General features: G+C 40.6%; 1 protein-coding gene across 1 annotated transcript in view; it reads right to left on the bottom strand.

Annotated features, from left to right (window-relative positions):
* The window catches only part of zbtb16a (zinc finger and BTB domain containing 16a), a 140,504-nt gene extending 120,543 nt beyond the window's left edge, over positions 1-19,961 (bottom strand). Inside the window, exons 1-2 of the mRNA XM_082549614.1 lie at positions 19,825-19,961; positions 15,448-16,774 (exon numbers count right to left, since the gene is read on the bottom strand). Of these exons, the coding sequence (XP_082405740.1) occupies positions 15,448-16,685 (1,238 nt within the window). The 5' untranslated portion in view covers positions 16,686-16,774; positions 19,825-19,961. The remainder of the gene's footprint in view (positions 1-15,447; positions 16,775-19,824) is intronic.
* Positions 19,962-23,842: the final 3,881 nt, after the last annotated feature.

The following is a 23,842-nucleotide window of genomic DNA, read 5'->3' as shown; positions in this document are numbered from 1 at the left end:
ACTCTTTTGATGAAAAATACACAATAGATATTACTGAAAACTGTAACTTGTCAGATGACTAAGACAATGATTTAAGCAAAACAATTATAAGACAATTATTATTATTATTATTTTTACTTCATCTGATTATTAGTTTAGGCAGCTCTCAGTAAATTGCACTTTTAAATATCAGGAAAATTCACATTATTTAATTATGGAACACTGATGCATTTTCACAGGATGTTTTAATCATGTATTATAGCATTCTCATTTGTAATAACTCATTTTTATCACCCGTTACATTTCTATATGTAAAATAGGAATGTGAAACTATTAATTACCAATGTTTCAAAAAATGTTCCGGAGTAGTCGTACTGTAGTAAAACAAATATTAAACACTCACAAATGTTCCTTCTTACACGTAAGAAAAATACTTTTGAGAAGACAAATCTCTTCTTTATCTTTGTCTCCTGACTGGTCATCTGTAGCGTCCTTCAGCCATATTTAAAATCTCTGATTGCACTTCTGTGGCTCAGCAGGCTTGGCCGAAACACTGACCGCTTGAGTTTGACAGAACCTATTGTGTTCTTACAGGACAATAGGGGTGAGAAGTGCAGGGTCAAATAAAACTTCTACACCCCCCACCACACCCCACTTCATCTGTAAAGTTCTCGCCTGCTGACCTTTAACCCCTCCTGTCTTTGTCCAAGAAAAAATAACTAAATCTGTTCCGCCAAATGAATGCCTGAGAGACGGCTGTCCTTATTGTATGTCTCCGCTTGGCTTTCCCTCCATCCTAGCCTCATAACGTGGAAGGGTTGACACTAAGATTATGGTAAGATTACGCCCGAGTCTTCTGGCAGATGGTACCAGTTTACTTTCTCGTGCTATGTTGGACATTGGCAAGTTCTCATTTCTTAATGACAGACAGCAAACAGGAATTAGGTTGATAATGGATCGGATCAGATTAAGGTTAATAAATGCACTTGACAGCAACTATTTTAAGTGTAGAGGAGACTTGCTTTGACCATTTGGACTTTGGATTTGTCACAAAAAAGGGATTATTACAGAGAATTGAATGTCACGGGACAATGAAGATGACCTAACTAAATCTGAAGCATCGGGTTACAGCAAGTAGCTAACACCTTTGTTTTCTTTTAAAGGCTATGTTTCTTTACCTTCTATGGCAGGACGTGTTTTAGGTCACTGAGTCACTGCAGGACAATTGAAACAGGCATGCGGTTATTTGTGACGGTGCTGAATTTTCAGTTTTTTTCACCTGGCAAAAACGATAAAAAAATTAAAATAAAATATTTTGCTTTTATACTGCTGCCATTGCTCTTTGTGTTGGACAGTTCTGCAGAATTTCATCTTGTTTTCTAGCAAAGTGTTGATTGAATCTTTATTTTGAACATGTTGAAAAAGTATAAAATAAAAAAAATAGAATTAAAAGAGACAAATGAACAAAGCAAACAAAAGGAAAACGAGCAACCACAACTCCAAATAACGTCCATGTTCAAAAAGGAGCAGGAAGAAGCATAAGCTTATTTAATCCCACCCCATTTCCACTAACTAGTATCAATAGACTACAGAATTACCTCCTTGTAATTACATTATATGTTATGTGTAATTTTTTTTTTTTTTTTTTTTAATATATACACATATATGTTTCTATCTATCCATACCTACGTATATACACACATATACACATTTTCAATAACCCCATTAACACCTGAAGGATACACAACCTACAATTTTATTTTTTTTATATATATATATATATATATATATATATATATATATATATACATACATATATATATATATATATATATATATATATATATATATATATATATATATATATATATATATATATACACACATACATATATACACATACATACATACCCATACCAACAAACCCGTGCATGCGCACACACATGAAAATATTAGACAAGAACACCCTAACAAATCTCTACCTTTTCCCTGTACCCTGTAAAAACCATATCCTTAAACCGCTTTTTAAACTGCGCCATGCTTGGACATTGCTTCATATCTTTACTTAGTCTGTTCCACAGCTTCACTCCACACACAGAGATGCAAAAACTTTTTAATGTTGTACGGATACGAGGATGTTTTAAATTTAATTCCCCCCTCAAATTGTATCCCCGTTCCCTTTTAGAAAACATTTTTAGAATATTGTCAGGAAGCAGGTTATTTATTGCTTTATATATAATTTGTGCTGTGAGAAAATGAACCAGATCTGTGAATTTTAGAATTTTTGATTTTAAGAATAGTGGATTTGTATGATCTCTGTAACCAGTTTTATGGATTATCCTTATGGCCCTTTTTTGTAATATAAAGATTGATGATAGCGAACATTTGTAAGTATTGCCCCAAACCTCTGCACAGTAATTCAAATACGGTGCAATCAGGGAACAATAGAGAATGTGGAGTGATTTGTGGTCCAGAATGTGTTTTACTTTACTCAAGATTGAGACACTTCTTGAAATTTTGTTATGTATATGATTTATATGAGACTTCCAGTTTAATTTATCATCTATAATCACACCAAGAAACTTATGTTCAAGTACTCTTTCAATTTCCACACCATCTACATGAATCTGCACTTGTGCATTTCTAAGGGAATTCCCAAATAAGATAATTTTAGTTTTACTTAGATTTAGCGATAGTTTGTTCCTGTTAAACCATTTTTTAATTTTTGCACATTTCTGAAGTAATTGTATCCAGCAGCTCCTGTGTTATTATTGTCCAGGAATAAAAAGAAAATGGGCAAAAATAAACATGTCTTTAATAATCTGAGAAACTTCAAAACGTATTAATTGATTAGTTTTTGAAAGAATGACATCAAAAATAAAATATTCTTTGCCTAAAATAAAGTAAAACTTGAAATATAAATGCCAGTTTGAGTTGGTACTAACAATATCTTCAACCCAGACGACAAATGTTGAACCAAACTGCAATTTGACATGATGAAGACTCTAAAACTGTTAGTTCTGGGGCAGAATTAATTGTTGTGATAAATAATTTGCTGTACAATGAGGTTAAATACTAACTTACATATTGTTGTGCAAAAATATCTACACTTTAATCCAATTGTCTTGAAATAATGTAAAATAAATAAAAATAATTCCTTGATTTTAGAATTATTAAGCTTCATGTACAGTGCTGGACTTTGTTGTATAAGAAATATAATGTATGAAAAAAAATGTACACACATTAATAACATACCTTTGACACACAGTTTTGCTCTTTTTTCCTTTAGATCTAAATCTAGTTATGTCACATTATAGAAAAGTGTTCATGGAAGTCATCTTGGCTGCCGTTTTTGGACGGACACAACCCTTCCCACCCCCAACACCTTTTCTTCTCCTCGATGAAGCAGCAACTCCCCCAACGCACAGACAAAAGTCAGGTCTGTAACCCCTGTGGCCCCACCCCCCCCGTGCTCTTTGACCTATAGTGGAGGCCTGGCTGAGCACAAACAGTGATCGTCCCCTGAAGCCCCGCCGCCACCACCTCCACCACAGGCTCCTGTTTCAGGCGGCCAATGAAAGGGTCTACTGTAAATAACGGGGGCCTGGCTGACCCCAGCGTTTATCTGGGCCTTAGACCCCTGCATCCGTCCTACTGTAACAGAGCCTGCTACTCACAATAGAGTCTCTCATGGGTGTTAGAGTGCGGGTTCTCTCCCCTCTGTACCCACTCAGAATGGGGATTATGGAAAAAAAAAAAAAAAAGAAGGGCCCCTGTCAGGTCCTTGGATGGGGTCAACCCCCTCCAAACCACCATCACAACCCCATCCCACAGACACTTTAGCCTTTGTCCCTGTGTGGGGCTTGGGAGTAGGGAAGGATGGAGGGAATGTGGAGGAAGGGCTAAAGCCTGAGACCAATCACTCTGACAAAATGCTGCATCAAACTCACGGGTCTGAACAACATCAAAGCTGCCCCTGTGCCAAAGCCACTAAAATATTTACGCTGTAATTCAAGGTTTTTTCCTCCCTCTCTATAACAGCCTATGCCAGTTGGAGGATACCATTTGATTTTGGTGGGGCAACACAATTTTTTCGTAATTAACAAAACATGTAACTTGGAAAAACCGAAACTTTTTTAAGAACATCGCCTCGGCCAAAAGCTGGAATTCTTCACCATTTCTTGACGTCTCACATCCTTCACCGCTGATCAATTATTACAGAAAATAAACAAGAAGAGATGCTGGTAACTAAAGTAATTGTTGCTGCACTCTTACTTATTCCCAAGAATCTTCAATTTAAGGAGCATACTGCGGGCTATGATTAATATGAAGAAAACGAAATGATCAAAGAAAGTCAAGTTGCGTTAAAATGATGAAATGTCTTCATAGTCTCGTTTCGTCTATCACACAGTGTGTGTGTGTGTGTGTGTGTGTGTGTGTGTGTGTGTGTGTGTGTGTGTGTGTGTGTGTGTGTGAGTGAGAGTGTGTGTGTGAGAGAGAGAGTGTGTTAGCAAGAGCAAGCGAGCGAAGGAGGAAGAGAGACCCAAAGAGATAGAGAGGAAGGTTTTGGGTCAGAGGCTAAGTGAAATATATCCCCACTCTGAGGCATGCAAGAGAGAGGATGCAGGAAGCTGAGGGCTAGAGATAAGGGCACAGACGTGTGTGATAAGCACCCAAACACCTGTTAGGGAAGCTTCAGCTCCTTGCCTCAGACCAACACTCACAGGAGGCAATAAAACACAAGCTGGGAATGGAAGAGGAGAAAAAAGTATATGGACAAAACTATGAGAGAGAAAAACACTCCTGTAATCTCCTTTTTGTTTTCCGAGAGGTGAGAACAGAGAGTGAAAGCTGTTGCACGCTTGAAGGGGGATAAAACCCCATCCCGTTTTACAGCATGCTTAATGGCATATGGCGGGAGCCTACAGCATCATTTGTAAGGTCAGCACCGAGACAGGAGTGGCAGAAATGATGCTGTTTGAGTCATGACATGTCAGAGCAATCCGCTTCAGCGATCAGTCCAGGAAATGGAATGGCTTTTTTTTCTCCCTCCTTCTTTTTACTATCCCACTCTCGCCTTTCGGGGCCCAGGGACAAACAGACAAACACGAAACAATCTGGAAATGGTCAAGAAAGACCTTGGAGATGTCTGACAGTCGGGCAGTAAACAAGAAAGAGAGGATTCATAAGGTGTCAGAGAAATTCACGTGCTGGCTACACCAGGGTCGCCATCTGACCAATTAAATGAGTGTCAAGTAGCTCATCAGTGACAATCTGGAAATTATAATGCCAATTAATGTGAGATTGATGATGTCTTTTTACGAAGACATGTCTATGATCAGCACAGGAATGTAAATGCTACATAGAGTTGCATACTATATATCCTTATTGTCATTTTTATAAATGTATAAAAATAAATCAACAGTGGGTAACAGCAGCTATCACACCAAGGTCATGTAATCAGTAAAAATACTGTTGGCTGTGACAGGAATATTAAATTAGATTAACATTAAATGAAGAATAATTTGGCTGCCTTAAAGAAAGAAAAATTTAAATTTGATTTTAAATATAATACTTAAAGTAACAGAAAAATTACCTTGAGAAATTTTCTCATTTCTCAAAAAAAAAAAAAAAAAGAGAAAGAAATTGGATTCATGATATGATAATATTTCTACAGTGGCTATCATGTGTGTCAGCACTTATCAGGACAACATTAAAATATGTGAACGAACTGGAGGCTAATCAAATCTACTGATCACACCAAGCCTGTTTTGGCACAAGTTTAATTTAATCAGCTACTAAAGCTGACAACAACAAAAAATACAGACACTTACATACAGATTGAAGTTTTAAATGCAACTCCAGTGAGACTATTCTCAGACTCTCACTCTGTTTTTAGACATTCTTCCTTTTCAAGCTGACAAATCTCCCTTCAATTGAATTCATCCCCCCACCTAGCACGCAGGCTGCACGAGGGGGTCGGCATATCCATCATCGGCTCTCTCCCTCCGTTAATCTCTCTGGGCGTCTTCGGTCAGCAAATACATAAATCAATTATGGTTTTAAGCTTTATGCCATGATTTACCCAACTGATCCCTCCTGGATTACAGCGGAGCTTAAAATGTGTCGGTCAGGGCTAAAGCTGCAAGTCGCCTTGACATTCATTGCACTCCTGCCACGGCGCTCACCGAGCAGCATGTCAGTTGCCAGAAATATGGATCGGAGAGCATTTTGAATAGTCTGACAGTCAGACAGGCTGCTTTGTTATAACATAATCACATTCATCTTTAGTAATACAACTTTTAAGAAAACATTTAACTCTTGTAGCCTCTTATTTAAGGTTCAGGGTCAGGGCTGAGATTCCTGACAAACCCGTGAAGAAATACTCAATGTAAATTATTATAGTAATAATGTTTTTAGAGGTTAATCAATGATGTAATCTAAAAAACATAAAAAGCACCACCTCTAACATTATTTACTCAAATTCTTGTTCTTCCAATTAGTGTGTTGAAATAAATAACTTTCGGGGGGGGGGGGGGGGGGGGGGTTTGATGTATTTTAATACTAAAGCATAAATTAGGGAGTATGGAACTATTAACTTTTGTTTGGATAACTGTCTCAAGGAACACTAAGAAAACAAATAAATCTCATAACCCACAAAATCTGATAATGTTATTGTAGCAAACAACTCTTTTGTGCAAAGTATTGATTTGGTGGTTCTTTATGCCATATTAGTTCTTGTTCAGGGTACATAATTGTGAAACTCACCCACACTGTTTTTACTTTTTTTTTCACCTATAGAGAAAAGTGGTTGTGCGTTCACTTAAACAAGCCAATAACCTGGCTTACATCAGCAGCACTTCTAAAATAATCTGATTTTGCATATCGATTTGCTACTCGATGTTAACTCGACTTCTCACTCAGCAATTTAAAGAGGAGAACGCTGAGCTTATGCTATCAATAACATTAAAGCTGTTGCAATTATATGTGGCCTTGCCCTCCAGCTTATGAGCAGATAGCTAGCACGAACCCAGAATCAACCTGTTGAGCAAACATCATCCGTCAGTCTCTAAAGAGAAGGATAAAAAGCTCACGTTGTGCTGTTCTGGCCTCATTTTCCTACCTGAGAGCTCCTTTGTGACAGGTGATGGTGGAGAGAATGGGGGGTAATTTTTATGACCAGCTTCTTAGTGTGCTGGTATCACTCCATTGGGGCCCCTTGCCAATCTCTGGCAAACCATTCAAGTGGCAACAAAGAGGCTAATTAGTAGCTCTCTCGCTTGAAGCTGCGAAGGGCTCCGGTTTGATACTTCCCAGGGAGGCTAGGGGGCCTCCGAGGTGGCGGTGGCAGCTATTTCACACACATACACACAGGCGCATACTCACAGGACATTTGTGAGCACACTTGGGTTGGCCCTTTGGCTTCAGCACATTTACTCATTGTGGCCGTCCTCCCTACGGTCCGCCAGAGTGATAGAATCAGAGAGAGGGAACCGGCACATCTTCTTTCATGTGGCGGGGACCCGGAGAGGGGATGCTAATGGGATATCGATGGGATTAGAACCCACAGCGTTCAGGTCCAGGAGAACAGAGGAAGGGCTCCATGAACCAGAACTAAAACCCACTGAGCTTTAAGGTCAGATCATTCTAATTCTATTGACTTTTTCTTATTTAATGGGAAAGCTGACAATGGATGCATGGACCTTAATACAGTAAGAAAAGTCTGCCAAAAGGCAGATTGTAAAATAGAGAAACTCTGCTTATGCATTTATCTGTGCGGTAATTTACACACAGCCTTTGTGCCACAGCCTCTCCTCCTGCCAACACTCGCACTGCAGCTTCTGGGACTAGAGATACACATCAGGAAGTTAGGGGTGATAATGCATTTGCATGTCACCTGATAACTAGCAGTAATTAGCACTCCCCTTGAGTCCCCACCCTGGCCTCTCAAAAAAATACAAGAGAAAAAAATCCACAAGCTTGCATGGTTACAAAGAAGGCCAACTTAGAGTACAGTATGTTATCATTAACCCTCTCTCCAAACCACAAGTTCCCCCACATAGACAAAAGATGGGGGCCTCAGTGTATTTGCTTCATAGCACTCCAAGCCAGACCGCATCAGCAAAGGCCACGTCTGCTGAGCGCTGTTAGCCACACAGAGGCAGCTGGTCACACCGAGTCAAGCTGCTAACTTTTATTGCTCAAGCACACTCCCTCCACTCTTATCTCAGGGAGGAAGGCGATCTAATCTGCTGCTTGATTAGATCGCCTCCCTCCATTGCCACAGCCACTGTCTGCATATTGGTATCCCCCAACCCCTATCTTGGTGCTGCCCTTCTCTTACTTATCTTATTTCTTACCACCACCACCACACCGTTTCCAAAAAAGCATCTTTTCCCCCCGCCCTCTCTAAAAAGACTACTTTCCTGTGCCACCTGATGACATCGCAGTGTAGGACAATAAGACGCTTGATCTGCACGCTTGTGTGCGTGTAGTATATTCCACAAGATGCAGCCCCCTGAGTTAAGTCTTTAATCGATACATCTCCCTATCCTGACAGTGAGGACAGAGCCCAGATCTGAGATCACAGCGATGGCGGTGTAAATCTTTACGGTTCAACCAGAGCCTTTTAAAGCCTGTCTATAATTGGGACTCAGCCAGCAGCTGCCTCGGCTCTGGCTATCACCACGGGCCTGGTCAAAGCAGCAGTTCCTTAGGGGCACAAACAAACACCGCACCTCCAATAGGGGCAAAAAAAGAAAGCACCTGTGCGAGGATAAAAGGGAAATGATGTGGCAGCCAGACTTGAATAAGCCCTCTGCTGTTGTCTGTGGCTTAGGTGTTTCTTGGAGAGGTGTTTTTCGTTGAGTGAGGCTTTTTGTGCTATTGGATTATTACACCAACATGTACTGTACCTCTGAGTGCAAGCAGGGGAGACTTAACTCACTGAGTGATTTCAAATAGAGGGTAATCCACTGCCATGTAATGGATGCTTTGTTGCCCAGCTACTTTCAGGAAGCAGGAAAATGCTTGCACAGTTTTACAGGTTAGAATCAAAAGTCTGCTGCTCCCTTAGTCATTCTTATTTAAGATCAAAGGCGACATACTGTATTCAGTGAGTAAGACTGTGACAATGAAGCAAATATCTGACTACCTACTTCAAAGCACAGATATTTATCCTTTATTGTTAGCACATGTAGTTTTTTCCCCTACTTTTTACATTTAAGATGAGCAGGATACAGAAGGGCTCTTATTTTGAGGTCAACAAACACTCTGGACTGCTGTCTGGGGATTTTGCACAAACTATACCGGATGTCACCTCTCAAACAACAGCAACAGTCTGATTTTTTATACACACACACACACACACACACACACACACTCTATTTGTGAGGTTATGCACTGTGATCGGCACAGACAGTTTTCTTACGGCATCAGAACCTTGTGGTTTTGTTGTATGTCGAAAGAACAACACTGCTCAGTGTTGTAGAGTCTTCAGTCTAGCTGCTAATAGAAATAAGAGCTATGGAACTTATGAGATAATATTAATATATCTAATCGTGAGAGTTAAAACGACATGGCCCGAGGTAGTTGGCTACCACATTAAGCTACAACTGCTGTGGTTGCAAAATGGGCGCAGTGCTGTGCTGGTTTGAAATTTTTGACAGGTCCTTTTGCAATTTTATGACAGGCACTATCAATCACCACGAGTGAAAAGACTGGTGACTATGACTGGATTGTCGACTATATCACAGAGGATGTTATTCCGTGTTTCTGAATTGTCAGTTTGACCACCAATCACAAAGATCCGAATAGTTAAAAAGATAAGTTAGTTTAATTTTAAATGCTTTTACAGTTTTTATTATATGTATTCAAATAACTTTATCTAACCATAACAACATGACAACACCATAAGGGACTTATATATACATACACATACATATATATGCATCTTATAAAGACATCGAAAGGTTTTGGGGGTTTATTTTGGTGCATCTCCACATTTGCATGCTGTTCGATTTATATTTTTGTCAGTGGTTTTCATCACTGGATGCCATCACACGTATTCCTGTAAATCCTAACCCAGACAGTTACAACTGGAAAAATTGGTGAAGTGCGGAAAAAAATATATCAAAAGAAGTATTTTTTATATATATATATATATATATATATATATATATATATATATATATATATATATACACACACACACACACACACACATACACACACACACATATATATATATACATATATGAGTATATAGACATACTGTATTTACAAAAAATGTGTGTTTTTGTTGTCATGAAACAGGTGTATTTATTAGTTGACATTTGGTACCATTGAGTCCCTTCGACTGTCTTGCAGGCATCCTTTATGCTTATTGGAGCTCACTGGGGATGGGGGTGGTGGTTAGAGCAGGGCGATATGGCCAAAAATATTTATCACGATATATATTTGAAAATTTGCGATAACGATATAACTGACGATATAATTGATGCAAGACAAAATACAACTCCACAACATTACTAGTGCAAAAAGACAACCTTCCTTTTATTTTCACTTAAACAAGAAGCTGGTTTTTATGTACATTAAAGCTATATAAAAATTTAACAGTGCGAATACAAATTCCTTGCTGAAAGTTTAACCAAAAGGCATTTCCAGTAGAAATGGGCTGACATATCCTGAGCATAACCATGTATAATATCCACTGAAGTTAAAAAGAGGTGCTTTGCAACATTAAACTGCAGTGTGCAGTACGTATTTTTCGGACCATAAGGTGCACGGGATTATAAGGCACATTAAGCGAAACAAGGCAGTCAGATAAATCAAACTTTATTAAACTCATTCTTCTTGCTTCCTCCACTTCTGTACCATTGATTCATTAATGTTGAATTCTCTGGCAGCTGCTCTATTCCCATGTTGTTGCAGTATATTAATGACTAACCTCGTATTGTGGATGGATTATCTCAGTTGTTATGGATTATCTCAGTTGTTCTCCTGACTGAAGTTTGGTCCGTTTACAGCATCCTGCCATGCGATTGCATTTGTCTCTAACCATGAAGAACCTTCACGTTAACTTTTATAAGTGGAAAAGTGTTAGTGTTCGTCCTCCAGCTTCACTGTTTATGTCATGCTAACATAGCTGTGTCGCTAGCGATCACGTAGCACATCATTATATACCAGCTAGCCCAACTTCAGTAACCCTACAAACGTCACTGCTGTTTAGTTTCCCGTCTTCATTTATGTTGGAAGTGATAGCAGAGCTGTACGTTTGAATTTATTCAGAAATCTCTCAGTCAGAACATGCTATATCATGCTTGGGTAACTAGCGAAACTAGCGAGCTAACTTCCGCTAGCTTCCTGCTAACTTCTAACTCCGTTAAATGTAATAAATTTTGTTTTCATGGATGCCTGGAAGTTAAACTTCATAGTTACACCTGGTAAAGCAGCAATGCTGATCGTTTTATTAAAGATGAAAGAATTTAGACAGTTTTTAAACTCTCAGTGATGCTGCAGTGTTGTTTGACCTGAAGTATACGGAGTTTAGGACCCAGATTACTCCCAGATTTAAGAGCATCTTAGTCCGACAAATACGACAATAACGACGGCCGCTTGCATGTTCTGCAAAAAAATGTGCTTTGTCGTGTATCTGACGGACAAACGCCAAACCAGTTCCACATCACTGAAGTTGCACCATTTTTACAAACCAATTCTGGTTCATTTGTTTCACTCAACAATCGGCCATGTGCGTATGAAAACAAAGGCACTGCGCATGCGCGTTTTACTCCCATTCTATCGCGATATTTCATTTTCCTATCGTTGCCTAACATTATACCGGTATTACCGTGAACGGTATAATATGGCCCAGCCCTAGTGGTGGTTAATTGTTGCTAGTGACCAAAGCAACCGAATGTCATTGTGTAAGGAAACAACATCTATACCTTCCAACAGCTTCCCCTTAGTGTGCAGGTTACATACGTGTGTGTATGTGCATACATTGTTATCACCTGCAACAAATGCATTGGACCGCTATCTGAACTCAATCTGCTCTTGGTTTACTAAGAAGGAGCGCCAAGGGTTATCTGTCCCACTCTGATATGCACAGATAAGGGCCTTGGGCCTGCTGTTTAAACACCTGCGGCCTGGGGTATTAGAGCGCCCTCCGTCCCCTTTGCCACAAAAGAGGAGGAAATGGAAGAGTGAGCGCTGCCTGCTACTGCTGAGGGGAGTGTATGTGAAAAGTAATGAACACAAGTGTGTGCGCGTGCGGAGGTTAATGCGAGGGTGATTATTTCCACCGCTGCCAGCCTCTGCCCCAAACACTGCCATCAATAATAAAAATAACAGGAGCGAAAACAGAGCAGACAAAAAGGAATTCATTGACTTATCCCGTTCATTCATCGCCCCTGTGCCCCTCCAAAAATAAACCCAGGCTGTACTATGAAAAGACACTGCTATAGCATTGATACTTATCAGTAATGTTTAACGGCTATATGCTGGAAAAGCTCCTTTCAAACAGGCTCTTTTTTTTCACTTATGTGATGTACATTACAGCGAGGGTCAATCATTTGCATGAGAATGGACGATTAAGTGAAAGAGATAAACCCAAGGCTAGTTCCCGTGAATTGGATGCTGTGTTTGGAATACCAAGCAGAGGAGCCCCCCCCCCCCAACTACCCCCACTGCCTCTGCAGAATTAGCCCCCTGCATCATGCATTTATTTTCTAAATAATCACTCAGGCCCTTCCTGTGTTGATTATTTTCTCAGTGCAAGGGTTGCTAAAATATTGCTGTAATCCTGTCTGCCTAAAGCCCCAACAATGCACACCGTGGGCTAAATAAATCTAGGGCTTGTCAGTGGGGACGTGAGCTGGTGGCCTGATGGAGGGAAGGTGGAGGGGAAAAGTTGCCATGGTCAGATAGACTTAGATTAAATACAAGGAAACTCAGGCACTTATAAGTCAGAGTAAACCTTTCATTAAGCTCATTTTTGTTTGCACAATAAGTTAAACTTTCAACATCAGTGCTTTTACAATACCCAAGGTAAAATACAGATAACACAACTACTTATAAAGTAGTTCAAAGAAGGCAAAATCCTCAAATATCTATAGTTATCTTAAGATAGTCAATCATTAAAGGAATTAGTCTAAAGTTAAGTTAATTGATCAGCTATCAGATCAGAAAAAGCAGGCAAAAATCTACTTCTGACATAACATTCAATATAAGCTTTTTCCCTTCAATTATAATAATTTATTCTAAACTGATGTACATTATAAGGCTTTCATTAACCTAATATCAAGGTAGCATCTCTGCTGCTTAAAAAGAAGCAAACACAGTCAATAAGCAACTCCTTACACTTGTTTTGCCAATACATAATGAATTCAGTGTTTTTATGAAAGGTTGCAGAAACTAGATTTATACAGGAAGTGGGCACTTTTCGGTGCATTCATTTAAACATAGAAGCCCACATTGACACCTCACACCACTGACCTGTGCCACATCTGGAAACAATTAGACTCATGTTTGACTTGACCTGCCCGCACCTAAGTGAACTTTGCCAACTTTTTTATGCATTTGTTGCAGAGGCAGTGCTGACCCTGACACAGTTGCTCCGGGGGAATGATGCGTAATTAGTCAGAGGGAACACGACTCCACTTGTCTGAAATAAAACATCTTGCATACCCATCAGGACGATTAAGAAGTGTGACAGGATAGCCATAAAAAATAAGCAATAAATAAAGAAAAAAAAGAAGAAGCAGGGACTGGATATGATACCAAATGACCCACAGTGGAGTTTGTGAGGACACGAGAAGCGTCTTAATTATCAAGCATCTCAGGCGAAGCGGACCTTTCATGTCAAAATGGCAGAGCAGACAGCGGATGATGCAATGTTTGATTTCTACACTTCAGGAGGCTGTCAGGACAGCACATACAATATTAAACAGTGTCGTGTCGGTGTATCAACCAGTGTAAATTAACCCATTAGTATGCTATGGGGTGAGGCGGTGAGATCAATGCATGAAACGGTTTGGAAATCTCCTTTGATACAAGATTTCCCAGCTTGAGTGAATTGATGAAATTCCTCTTGAAACACAGGCAACCATTTCACACGCCACACTTTTTCTCAAGACAGAGACGAGCGTAGCCTGTCCGTTAACGCAGTTCGGCTACATTAATGCATCTAAAGAAGAGGCTATTGTGCTTCTTTTCTTTTTAAAAAGTGGCTGTAAAAGCCTGCTTAGGATGAACTAATCATATGCGCAAAAGCCACTTCTTTTTCTCTCCTTATGATTTTTAGACGTGTAATATGAGTCAATGCAAAAATCCTCTTTAACTTAATGAAAAATTAGCTCTGATCATGAAGGTCACACAAATATATACACTGTGACTTCCTGTATGTCTTTAATCGAGTCAAACCTATTCGGTAATATTTCTTTAACTTGAAAGTCTGGACTGAATCACTTCAGTGCTTAGCCATGTATGCCAAGATACCAGCTCAAGAATGATGGGACGGGTGATAAGGTTCAAATCCTCCGGTGAACTTTAACCACTGTGCATTCCTTTGCATTGATTCAAGCAAACACTGCAGGGTGAGAAGGTGGCCTTCAAAGTAAAATTTCTTAAACATTACGACAGCACGAAAGAGAGGTCATGCAAGATTAATATTCAGTTTGCTTGCTCAACCAGGGTCAATCCAAATATGACAGAAATCCAGTGAAATATATCAAATTGAGCAGGGTATTATGTCAGAAAAAAGGGATAGAGAGATTTGAAAAACTTTCAGTAATTCAAGTGAGGTTTCGGGGCAAAAACTCTGGGGGTTTTTCTGGTTTACTGTCACTCTCCTGTCCAAGAGCTACCTCCTTGTCTCAAAGCCCAGGTTCAGCACTCATTTCCTGGACTGACCATCTACTCCAATTATCAAGCTAATAAAGGCCCCCCTTGTGCAGTTATGGGAAAGGGGAGGGGAATTGATTCCAGGATGAGGGGGTTCCACTTTGGTAAGTGTGTGTGATAGCTGCCGCCCACATCTTGTAAGGTGTGACTAATGGTCTTGGACAATGTTAAGACAGCACTCCTTCAGCGGTCACCTGGACAGGCCTGGTAGTTACTGAAGGAGCAAATCTCCAAGTTTGAGCTGTCAGCCACACAAAACTAAGGTTTCTGTGATTATAAAGGGATGTTACTATTTGCTATTTCTCATAATTTCAAAGCAAAAAGCTGTCCACTTTAAATTATTAACAATAGGAATTAAGTTACTATGTGGATCATGAATTAGTAAAATGAAGCCAAGTGACTTAATTTCACATTCTGATGCACATCAAGAATTCATAAATAAACATTCAAAATTTCAGTCAAATTAAGGGTAGTTGAAATGCTAAAAAAGGGACACAAATTTCAAGAACAAAACAATTTAAAAAAAAAATTTTTAAGCAACTATCTTCAGAAGAAAAGTTGTCTTACCTGTGCTGCTCCACAGCTTCATTATCTGGTAGCTCTGCACCGCAAACATTGCAACGTTCATGCTGGTTCCTGCCGTCTGGTTTCATGCCCACTGCCAGCTCCCCAAGCTTGCTGAAGAATTCTCTCTGGATGAAACTCTGAGGCAGGAGTCCCCCATAGGCACTGAAGTCCATAGACATAGCCAGGGCTGGGGACATGGGCAGAGCGGACGCCATGGATACTGGCATGGACATCATGGCATCTGATTTATGATTGACAGGTAAGGAGTAGAGAGAGGCCAGATGTTTCTCAGTCATTCCAGCCATTGCTTCCATCCCCATCTGACTGACTTCAGCTTGAGAGTCGCCCATGCCTTCGTCACGGACGTAATGCAGCTCACGGGCACTGGTGATCACGCTGCTCCTGGTTGGCGTTCCGGGACCATCTCTGTTCCTGTCCTCCCCACTTCGTTCTCCATTGCTGGAGGCACTGGACTCCATGTTCTGTGGGCTTTCGTGGCCATTGCCACCCATATCCACTTGCATCATCTCAGTCTTGATCTCAGTCATCAGTTGGTTGGAGTTGCCGTGAACTAGTTGTTCACCACCAAAGCCCTGCTGGAGCAGAGACTGGCCAATGCTCATCAGACTGTCCACAGCAGCTTTGGTGGGACTCAGGGTGGAGACACCAAAGGAAGTGGAGACGGAGGGACTCTGGTCGACGACCCCGGGCATGTTAGAGACTTGCTGTGTACCTGACAGATAGGGGCTCCCCATGGAATGCTTTTTTGAGTTTTTGGCTCCATTGTGACCTTTGCGCTCATCGTCTTCCTCTGTGCTTCCATCGTTAGCGTTGACCTCAGCATCATTTTCATCTGAGGACTGGATGGTTTCCAGGATCTTCAGGCATTGCTCTTCTAAGTACTCAATCTCAAGTATCTCGGCTGCATACAGAAGGTCATCCAAGTCTTCCACCTTGGCCTGGAGCGTGGCAGTGTAAGCATACTCCAAAATCTGCTGAAAAGTCTTTGGTGATAGAAAGTCCAGGGTATAATGCTGGCTGCTGCGGTGAAAGAGGATTTCAAACATTTTGCTGGTGCAGGCTAGCACAGTCCTGTGAGCGTGAAACTCCTGGCTGTCTACCATGATGACCACGTCACACAGAGTTCCAGCCAGACGCATCTGGTTGGCCTTCTGCAGCAGGGAATTGGGGTGGTTGGGGTTCTGAAGCTGGATCATACCCATTTTAGTTAAATCCATGATGTCGATGCAAACCACGAGGCCGACTCATGAGGCTCTCCTTCCCCGATCAACAATGTTTTTAGCTATCTTTGTAAACAAGATGAAACCTGTATGGAAGACAAGAGGGGAGAAAAAAAATCAGCTCTGGTAGAGTATCATGAGTACAAAGTATCATGAGTTAAAAAGATATTAGTCTTTACACATTTAAATCCAACATGCTCAGTCTGCGTTTTTTTTTTTCTTCCCTTCAGAATCTGAATGAATGAAAGGGCTTTCTCTTTTGAAAATTTTTTTAAATTCCAGTTTATCATAAAATACAAGTGCCTTTCATTATTGCAATCACGCTGCAAATAAATGTGATGAATTTGTTACGCTTATTTAAAACATACCACCTCTTTCTCTCTCTAAATGGCAAGTGTGAGGCAATTGCAAATATCCTGCCAGTGTGGTAAACACTCCGCTCAGTGGCATTGTTCTTAAATTCAGCAGAGAGTATTGACTGTAGATTTCTGAAGGGAAACAATTTGTGAGCCAACATGCTCAACCTGCATATCAATCAGTCCAACATATGTTACGTTACAAAGATGTCTTCATTTAGTTATCTAATCGGTATGTACACCAGTTAAACAAGTGTGAATTGTGGGTTTTCACTGCCGCTCGGTTCACAAAGACCATCAGCAGCCTTTCTGAAATTAAATAGCATCTTACTCAGTATTCTCATCACAGACGGGAGCAGAGAGCAGCGGCCAGAAATGGGTGGAAAGGAAAGTAGGATGAGGCAAAAGCACACAACACTGCTGTACCAAACACAGCTCTCAGTCGCTAATGTTGAAAATCGCAAATTTGTCCTCCTCCTACTCCTGTTAACCTGATTACTGAAGTTAACAACGCAACACGCTCCCACAACCCTATACTTTGACCTGCACCAAAAAAATAATTAAAGCTGGCTTAGATTGAATACACAGATTCACCACTACATTCAGTTTAACACTGAACTATGCTGCTTCTTCATTGTCCCAATTAACTAAACAGTTATTTGCCACTGCACCTACTCCAAGTGAAGCAGGAATGGTCACCAGATTAGTGTCGCCTTTGACCTACAAAAGCTCACTCAGGGCCAATTTTTAGGTTTTCGGAAGAGTGAATAAGTCAGGCTTATGACAAATGACAAAGTGTGTCAGATGAAGTCTGGTGAGAAGTGACACGCTGTCTAAATTTGTAATATTATTATTGCTTTTATTAATAATAATCTTCAAATTAATTTTTAAAGATTATGAAACAGACAACTTGGGCAGCTCTTTCCCTCCCTTCACACCTGTAAAAAAAAGAAAAGAAAAGGAAGAAAGAAGAAAAGAAGAAAGGAAAAATAAACCTTGAAAAAATGATAAGGTTTCTTTTTCTTGCCAAACCTTCTATAATATATAAATAAGATCATCTAAACACACTGAATCTGAATATTCAGGGGGTAAATGATGCTGCACCTATTGTTAGTGCTGAGAGTAACGGAAAATAATTCTCCCGGCTTTTGGGGCACTGGGCGGTTTGTCTTTTCCGTACCTTGACAAAAATCGATGTAGAATGTAGGTAATGATAAAAACCACAGGTTCTCCTCTAACTGAAATTAGCCTCTCAGTAAACAGAGATCATGCCTAAAACCCGACATTATCTTTATTGCAGGTATGCCAATAGCGCCGATTTATGGCCCCGTAAATGATCAATGCTTGTTGCGCTCTGTGGGTTATCAACTAAACTGTGGCTTCACTGGGATGTAAAGTTGCTGTCTGGGGACTTTGTCTGTTTTCTATTAATAAAGGAAAAAGGCTGCGTGGGTCTAGACGGCGTTAATTTTAGCCAGACGCACCAGACAAATTATACACAACATTATGCGTTAAGCAAAACATCACGTACTACATTAAGTACATTAAGCCTGGAGAGATTTCCTCCCAGGAGGACGATATGGACCGCTGACAATAACCACATCACGCCGACTTCACAGAGAGGCAGCATAATCAATCTGATCACGAGTTGTCTGCCATAGCGCGCCTTGACGAGCCAGCCACAACAAGAATAAACAGCGTTCAATATTCCAGACCATGAGCCACACTGACAGACACAAACGCGGAGAGATCAAAATGGTACGGGGAGGGGGGGCAATCAGATACCGGTGCCTGCTAAAAAAGTACACGCGACACAGACGGCAGGCAAGGGTCTCCGATTTGAGCCAGCTCTCATTTGATCAACGCACAGGTGGACTTTGAGGCATGATGAACACTGTAGCGCTACCTTGTAACAGTGAAGGAGAAAGAAGGGGGGTTTGGTCTCGGGAAAGCTGCCTAAGGGATAAAGAGGAAAAAAAGAGTGAAAGGGGAAGAGAGAGATCAGACACACTCGATAACAAATCAATTTGCCATCTGTTACCAGTTCCCCCACCTCACAGTGTGCTGCGCGTGCTACGGCGAGCCGATTATTGGTAACCAATCAAACATTTAGCTGGCTGTCAATCAATGGCAGTGCGCCTGTACAGTGACTGGATTTACGGTTGTTTCGTGTGTAAAAACCAGTGTCTCTAGTCCCCCATCATGATGTCATCACGGCTAAATAAGCCACGCTGGTGCGTCTGGAGACACAAGGACAAGCATGAGTGTCGCCGTCCTTAAAAAAAAAAAATATGGGCAAAATTTCCACCAAAACAAGCTAACGCGATTTCAAAGTCACACGCAGCGAGGCGTCATATGTTGTCTGGCTCCCCGTGAAACAGCCAGACCTCACGTCCTCTGACTGCGATCTCCAGAATACTAACGAGCCCGAGAAGAAGAAGGGGGGGTTACGTCAACCTTAACATCTCTACACTGAGCTACAGTGCGTTAATGCAAACTTCAACACCTTGCAGCGCAATCAGGTAAACACTTGTTTTCATCCAGAACTCCGGTGCGCAAGTCCAACTCGCATGCCAAAGTCGCGTTTGCAGTCAACTTCAGCGTGAGGTTGAATGGGGACACGCATAAAAAAGCCGATCCTCAGCACTATAAACACATCAAAACATCCATATGGTGAATGAAAGTACGCGAAGAAAACAGTACTAGATACATGCAGAGTAGCGGGTCTGGCACTTGTCGCCGGGAAACTGCAGCTGCATTTAGCCCGGATTGGTACTCACCTAAGTTGCACGTTTTGATTCCGGATAGTGCAGGGGGATTGGGGCTACAGCATAGTAAGGCAGTTCGCAGTACCCGCTCTCAGAACATGCTCTAACTCCTTTCTTCTCTCGCCTTAGCAAATCAACACGGCGCTGACGTCAACGCAGCCAGACGAGAAGCAGGCAGGCGGGCAGCCGGCGCTGCGCTCCAGTCCATACAAACACTGAGAAAGTGAGACACCTAGGGGGCTGTCTCATGTCAAACGCCTGTGTTACAGTATGGCAGTGAAAGGTGAGCGACACTGCCCTCTCTCCAGCTTCCTGAACGCACACATAGCCTGCGGTTGTTCTTTAACTCGAGCCAGGAGCTGACTTATGGGTTCGGCGTTACAGGAGGGAAACTCAAGAAGAGGGGCTCATAAAAAAAACCCTCTAATATTTTCACTCCATTCATATCGGTTCAAAAATTGGTGTAGCAGAGGGACAGGTATGACTTAGTGCAAAGGAGCGATGAAGCTGTGTAGCTGTGCTGTCTGGCACATAATTAGCGTACCCAAAAAACAAATGGAGAAATTATTCAATTAAAAAAAGGCTCTCTTTCTATCTTCTTAAAAAGTAACATCGTGTTCCATGACTTGATGTCCTACAATCAGAAAGCAATTATTTGTGTTCCTGGCAATGATGTAGTTTCACATCGATATTCTGTGATATTAGTGCTTCCAGCTTCCTATCCTATCCTCCCACTTCTATCATTTTACGAACTACGCATTAAATTATTATTATTTTAAATCCTAAATTCAAACCGCTACACCACTATTGCTGTCATTAACAGATTTTACAGTGGAATATTCAAGAAACTAGGGGGATTTTTAGGTCGGTGCAAAATTATAATACTCGCGATTTAACTGTGTAATGGCTAGAATAAAGTTTATAACCATCCAAAGTAAATGATGGACTGAAAAATGGGTATACCTAAATCAGAATCTAATACCTTTAACCACAACATGGTTCAAATGTTATGTTAAAAAAGGGTTAATAGACATGGAAGTGTCAGTCACTGCCAACAAAACTCTGAATGAGCTCACAATTCAGTGTGATTAAATATATCCAAGATCTGCATCTGATTTCACTGATTTCATAGAAGTAATTTTCATTCGCTTGAGTCTTAGGTCCCTCGTTTTAAAATACTGACAACAGGAAGGAAGGAAACTACTGGAGAAACAAAGCTACGCATGCAGCTGTGGGCCAACTAATTTCTTGTTTTATAAAAATCCATCCAAATGATCAGTGCAGTGAATGACTTTCAGCCAAATGGTTTTGTAGTGCATTACCAGCCCTGGATTGTTTTTATCCTCCTCTTTTTTTTCCATTGACCTATAACAAGCGATGCAATGGGCAGCTCACCTCATAATTGTTTGGCTTGATAAAACTCTCTATTGTAAAAGCATAATTTGGCTCTTTTCTGGATATAAATTTGATAGATGGTTTTGCCCTAATGATGATCACTGTCTAGTGGCGATCCTTTACCCTCGGTTTTATGTCACTATATTTTCATTTTTGCTGTTACGTTGCCTTTAAGTGCTTCTTGAGAGCTCTTACTTTCCTAAAGTCACAAATAAAAATTGCCCGTAACTCAGAAGGAAGTTGAGAGAATGGACATGATGTGTACATAAATCCTTATCCAAGTTATCCATTTGTGCAAACATTTATGTTCCCCAGCTCCTGCTTTGTTTTCTCTTTTATTGTTAAGCAAACTTTTTATCTACTGCTTTAAGAGGGTTAAAGATTACAAGCAACAAATGAAATATTTCACCATCATGGCACATAAATCTATACAGACATATGTAATCTGTGTGATTCCAAAATAACTGTAATTGTTATTTTGAATGGCAAACATTTATTATCAGCTATTCTGTTAACAAAGTGCATAAATATAATGCCTTGGGGGTTAAATGAGTTGACATTTATATATATCTGTTCAGTGGTTAAGGAATGCATATTGTTTGAGGTAGAATGGAATATTTTTACCAGTAAAAGTCCGGCAGTTTAAAATCCTACAAAACTGAACCTTTGCAAAGTGGTGCAGTTTAAAGAAGAACCATTTACAACACAACGGCTGTAAGGCCAAAAAAGCTGGGAGGGCCAAATCATCCAGCGTGATGAGTTCGAACACCTTCGCACCTCAGGCTCACATCAACACTCAACTGACTGAAGCTGATAAAATTGAAGCAATGGACGAGTCAGGTCAGAGTAGACTTTCTCAGTCTGCAACAGATCACTCGGCATGCTCTATCAGTCAGTGTCTGACAGCAGCCTTATGGTTTCCAGAGGAAAGAAAAAGATAATCATTAATATTTACAAAAATGACAAAAGATGCCTCATAGCCAAGGCATAAAAACTGATCAAGAGTGTTCTTTAGTTTTTTTTAATAGATGATACATTTGACTAAAATGTCTTTGGACTGTCATTCAGAGCCACCAGCAACAGACAAGCATTTCAGTTCTGCATGACAGTCTTGGGTAACATAGAAACTTTATTCCTGTTCAAACTCCCAGACAGCTGATGACTTTTGCTTTGTATTGCTCAACCAGTTTTTTTTTTTTTTCTAATTTCTGTTTTTCTCTCATGAGTTTTGTTTCCTACTCACATAAATGACTCAGTACCTGTGACAGTCACCCTCACGGATCAGCCGCTGGACTGTAAAAACACCAGGATGCTTTAATAAACCGCCTGTCAGAAATCTTTTAGTAGCGACTGGCCAGGTGGTCAGTAAAGGTCACGGCAATCGTAGATTTAAATGTCAGACTGAAAAATAAGCGGGCTCAATTGGAATTAGTAATCGCTATCATTTTCTCAGGCAAAGAAAGCAAACACTTCCTCGGCAGTATTTGTTACAATGTCAAGCTTTCTCTTCGTGCTTATTGAAATGATTTTAAAAACAGCAACAAGTCGAGGTTCTTGCACCAGGTTGTAAGCAGGCCCGCGGTTTATAGCCATTTCAAAATGGGAAGCATAGGTTCGGAGGCTTTCAGGGAAATCTCATTTCCTTTAAAATACAGTGGTGCTCTGGGAATTTTTAGATTCATCCGGGCACGGATCACAGAGTGCTTCATTACCTCTGAGCTGCGTGCTGTGCAGGCTTACCCAGGGATAAAGAAAAAGGCACTCCCTTAATCTGGCAATAATCCACCATTTTACTGAGGGGAAGGAAGATGTGGGCTAAATTATAAAAACCAGATCATCACTACACTTTAAAAAAAATACCAAGAGTTGGAAAAAGATGGGCTGCCTGGAGGAAGTTTTGGTTCCGAATGGGATCATTAAATGTCACTGAGTTAATAGGAGCTCCGGTGTGATTCAGTGGCAGGTTATCTGGGCTGCACAGGTTTCCATTGCATTCCCACAGATATATACTGCAGCTCACTCTACCGTTGTTTTCTTTGCTAAAAGAAGGTGATCAGTAATAATGAAAATCCTTATGTAGTGCTTTTCAATAAAAATAAATGCATGTGCACAGCTAATATACAAATATGGTATGCTTTTTGGAAATATCAAAGGATGGTGCACAGTTCTGTGCAACTCCACATCAGCAAATAAAGGAGGCGAAGAGATCCAGGATTAATATAATCATGAGTAAGAGTAATAGTTTTTGTATATATGCACATTTACAGAGAGATTTACAGAGCACAGTGAAATAAAATGAGAAAAGTAACCAGTTAAAACAGCAAAAACAGACAAATGGAAATAAAATAACAAATACAAGCAGTATTACTCATTTTTTCAGTACACTAAGGCTAAGATTGTTTTTCTGTGAAGGCTCCACACTTTCATTTTAAGTGGCACCATGCTGCAGATCTCCTGTGAGTTTGTGGTGTCCGTTTCCTACACTGTAGTCTGCTTGGACAAAAGCCTGATGACGGACGAAACCAAAACATTTCAGGAAGGCTGGGTCAGTCGCTGGGGTGGAGCTGGACAATCTCCAGTCTGCACAGAGAAAGATGTCAGAAGTCCTCTCCATCATGGACAACCTCTCCCACAC

This window comes from Aulonocara stuartgranti (genome assembly GCF_965226115.1).
Source record: "Aulonocara stuartgranti genome assembly, chromosome: 10".
NCBI lineage: Eukaryota > Metazoa > Chordata > Actinopteri > Cichliformes > Cichlidae > Aulonocara > Aulonocara stuartgranti.
The sequence above is the reverse complement of the archived record's forward strand: the minus strand, read 5'-3'. Positions and strand labels throughout refer to the sequence as shown.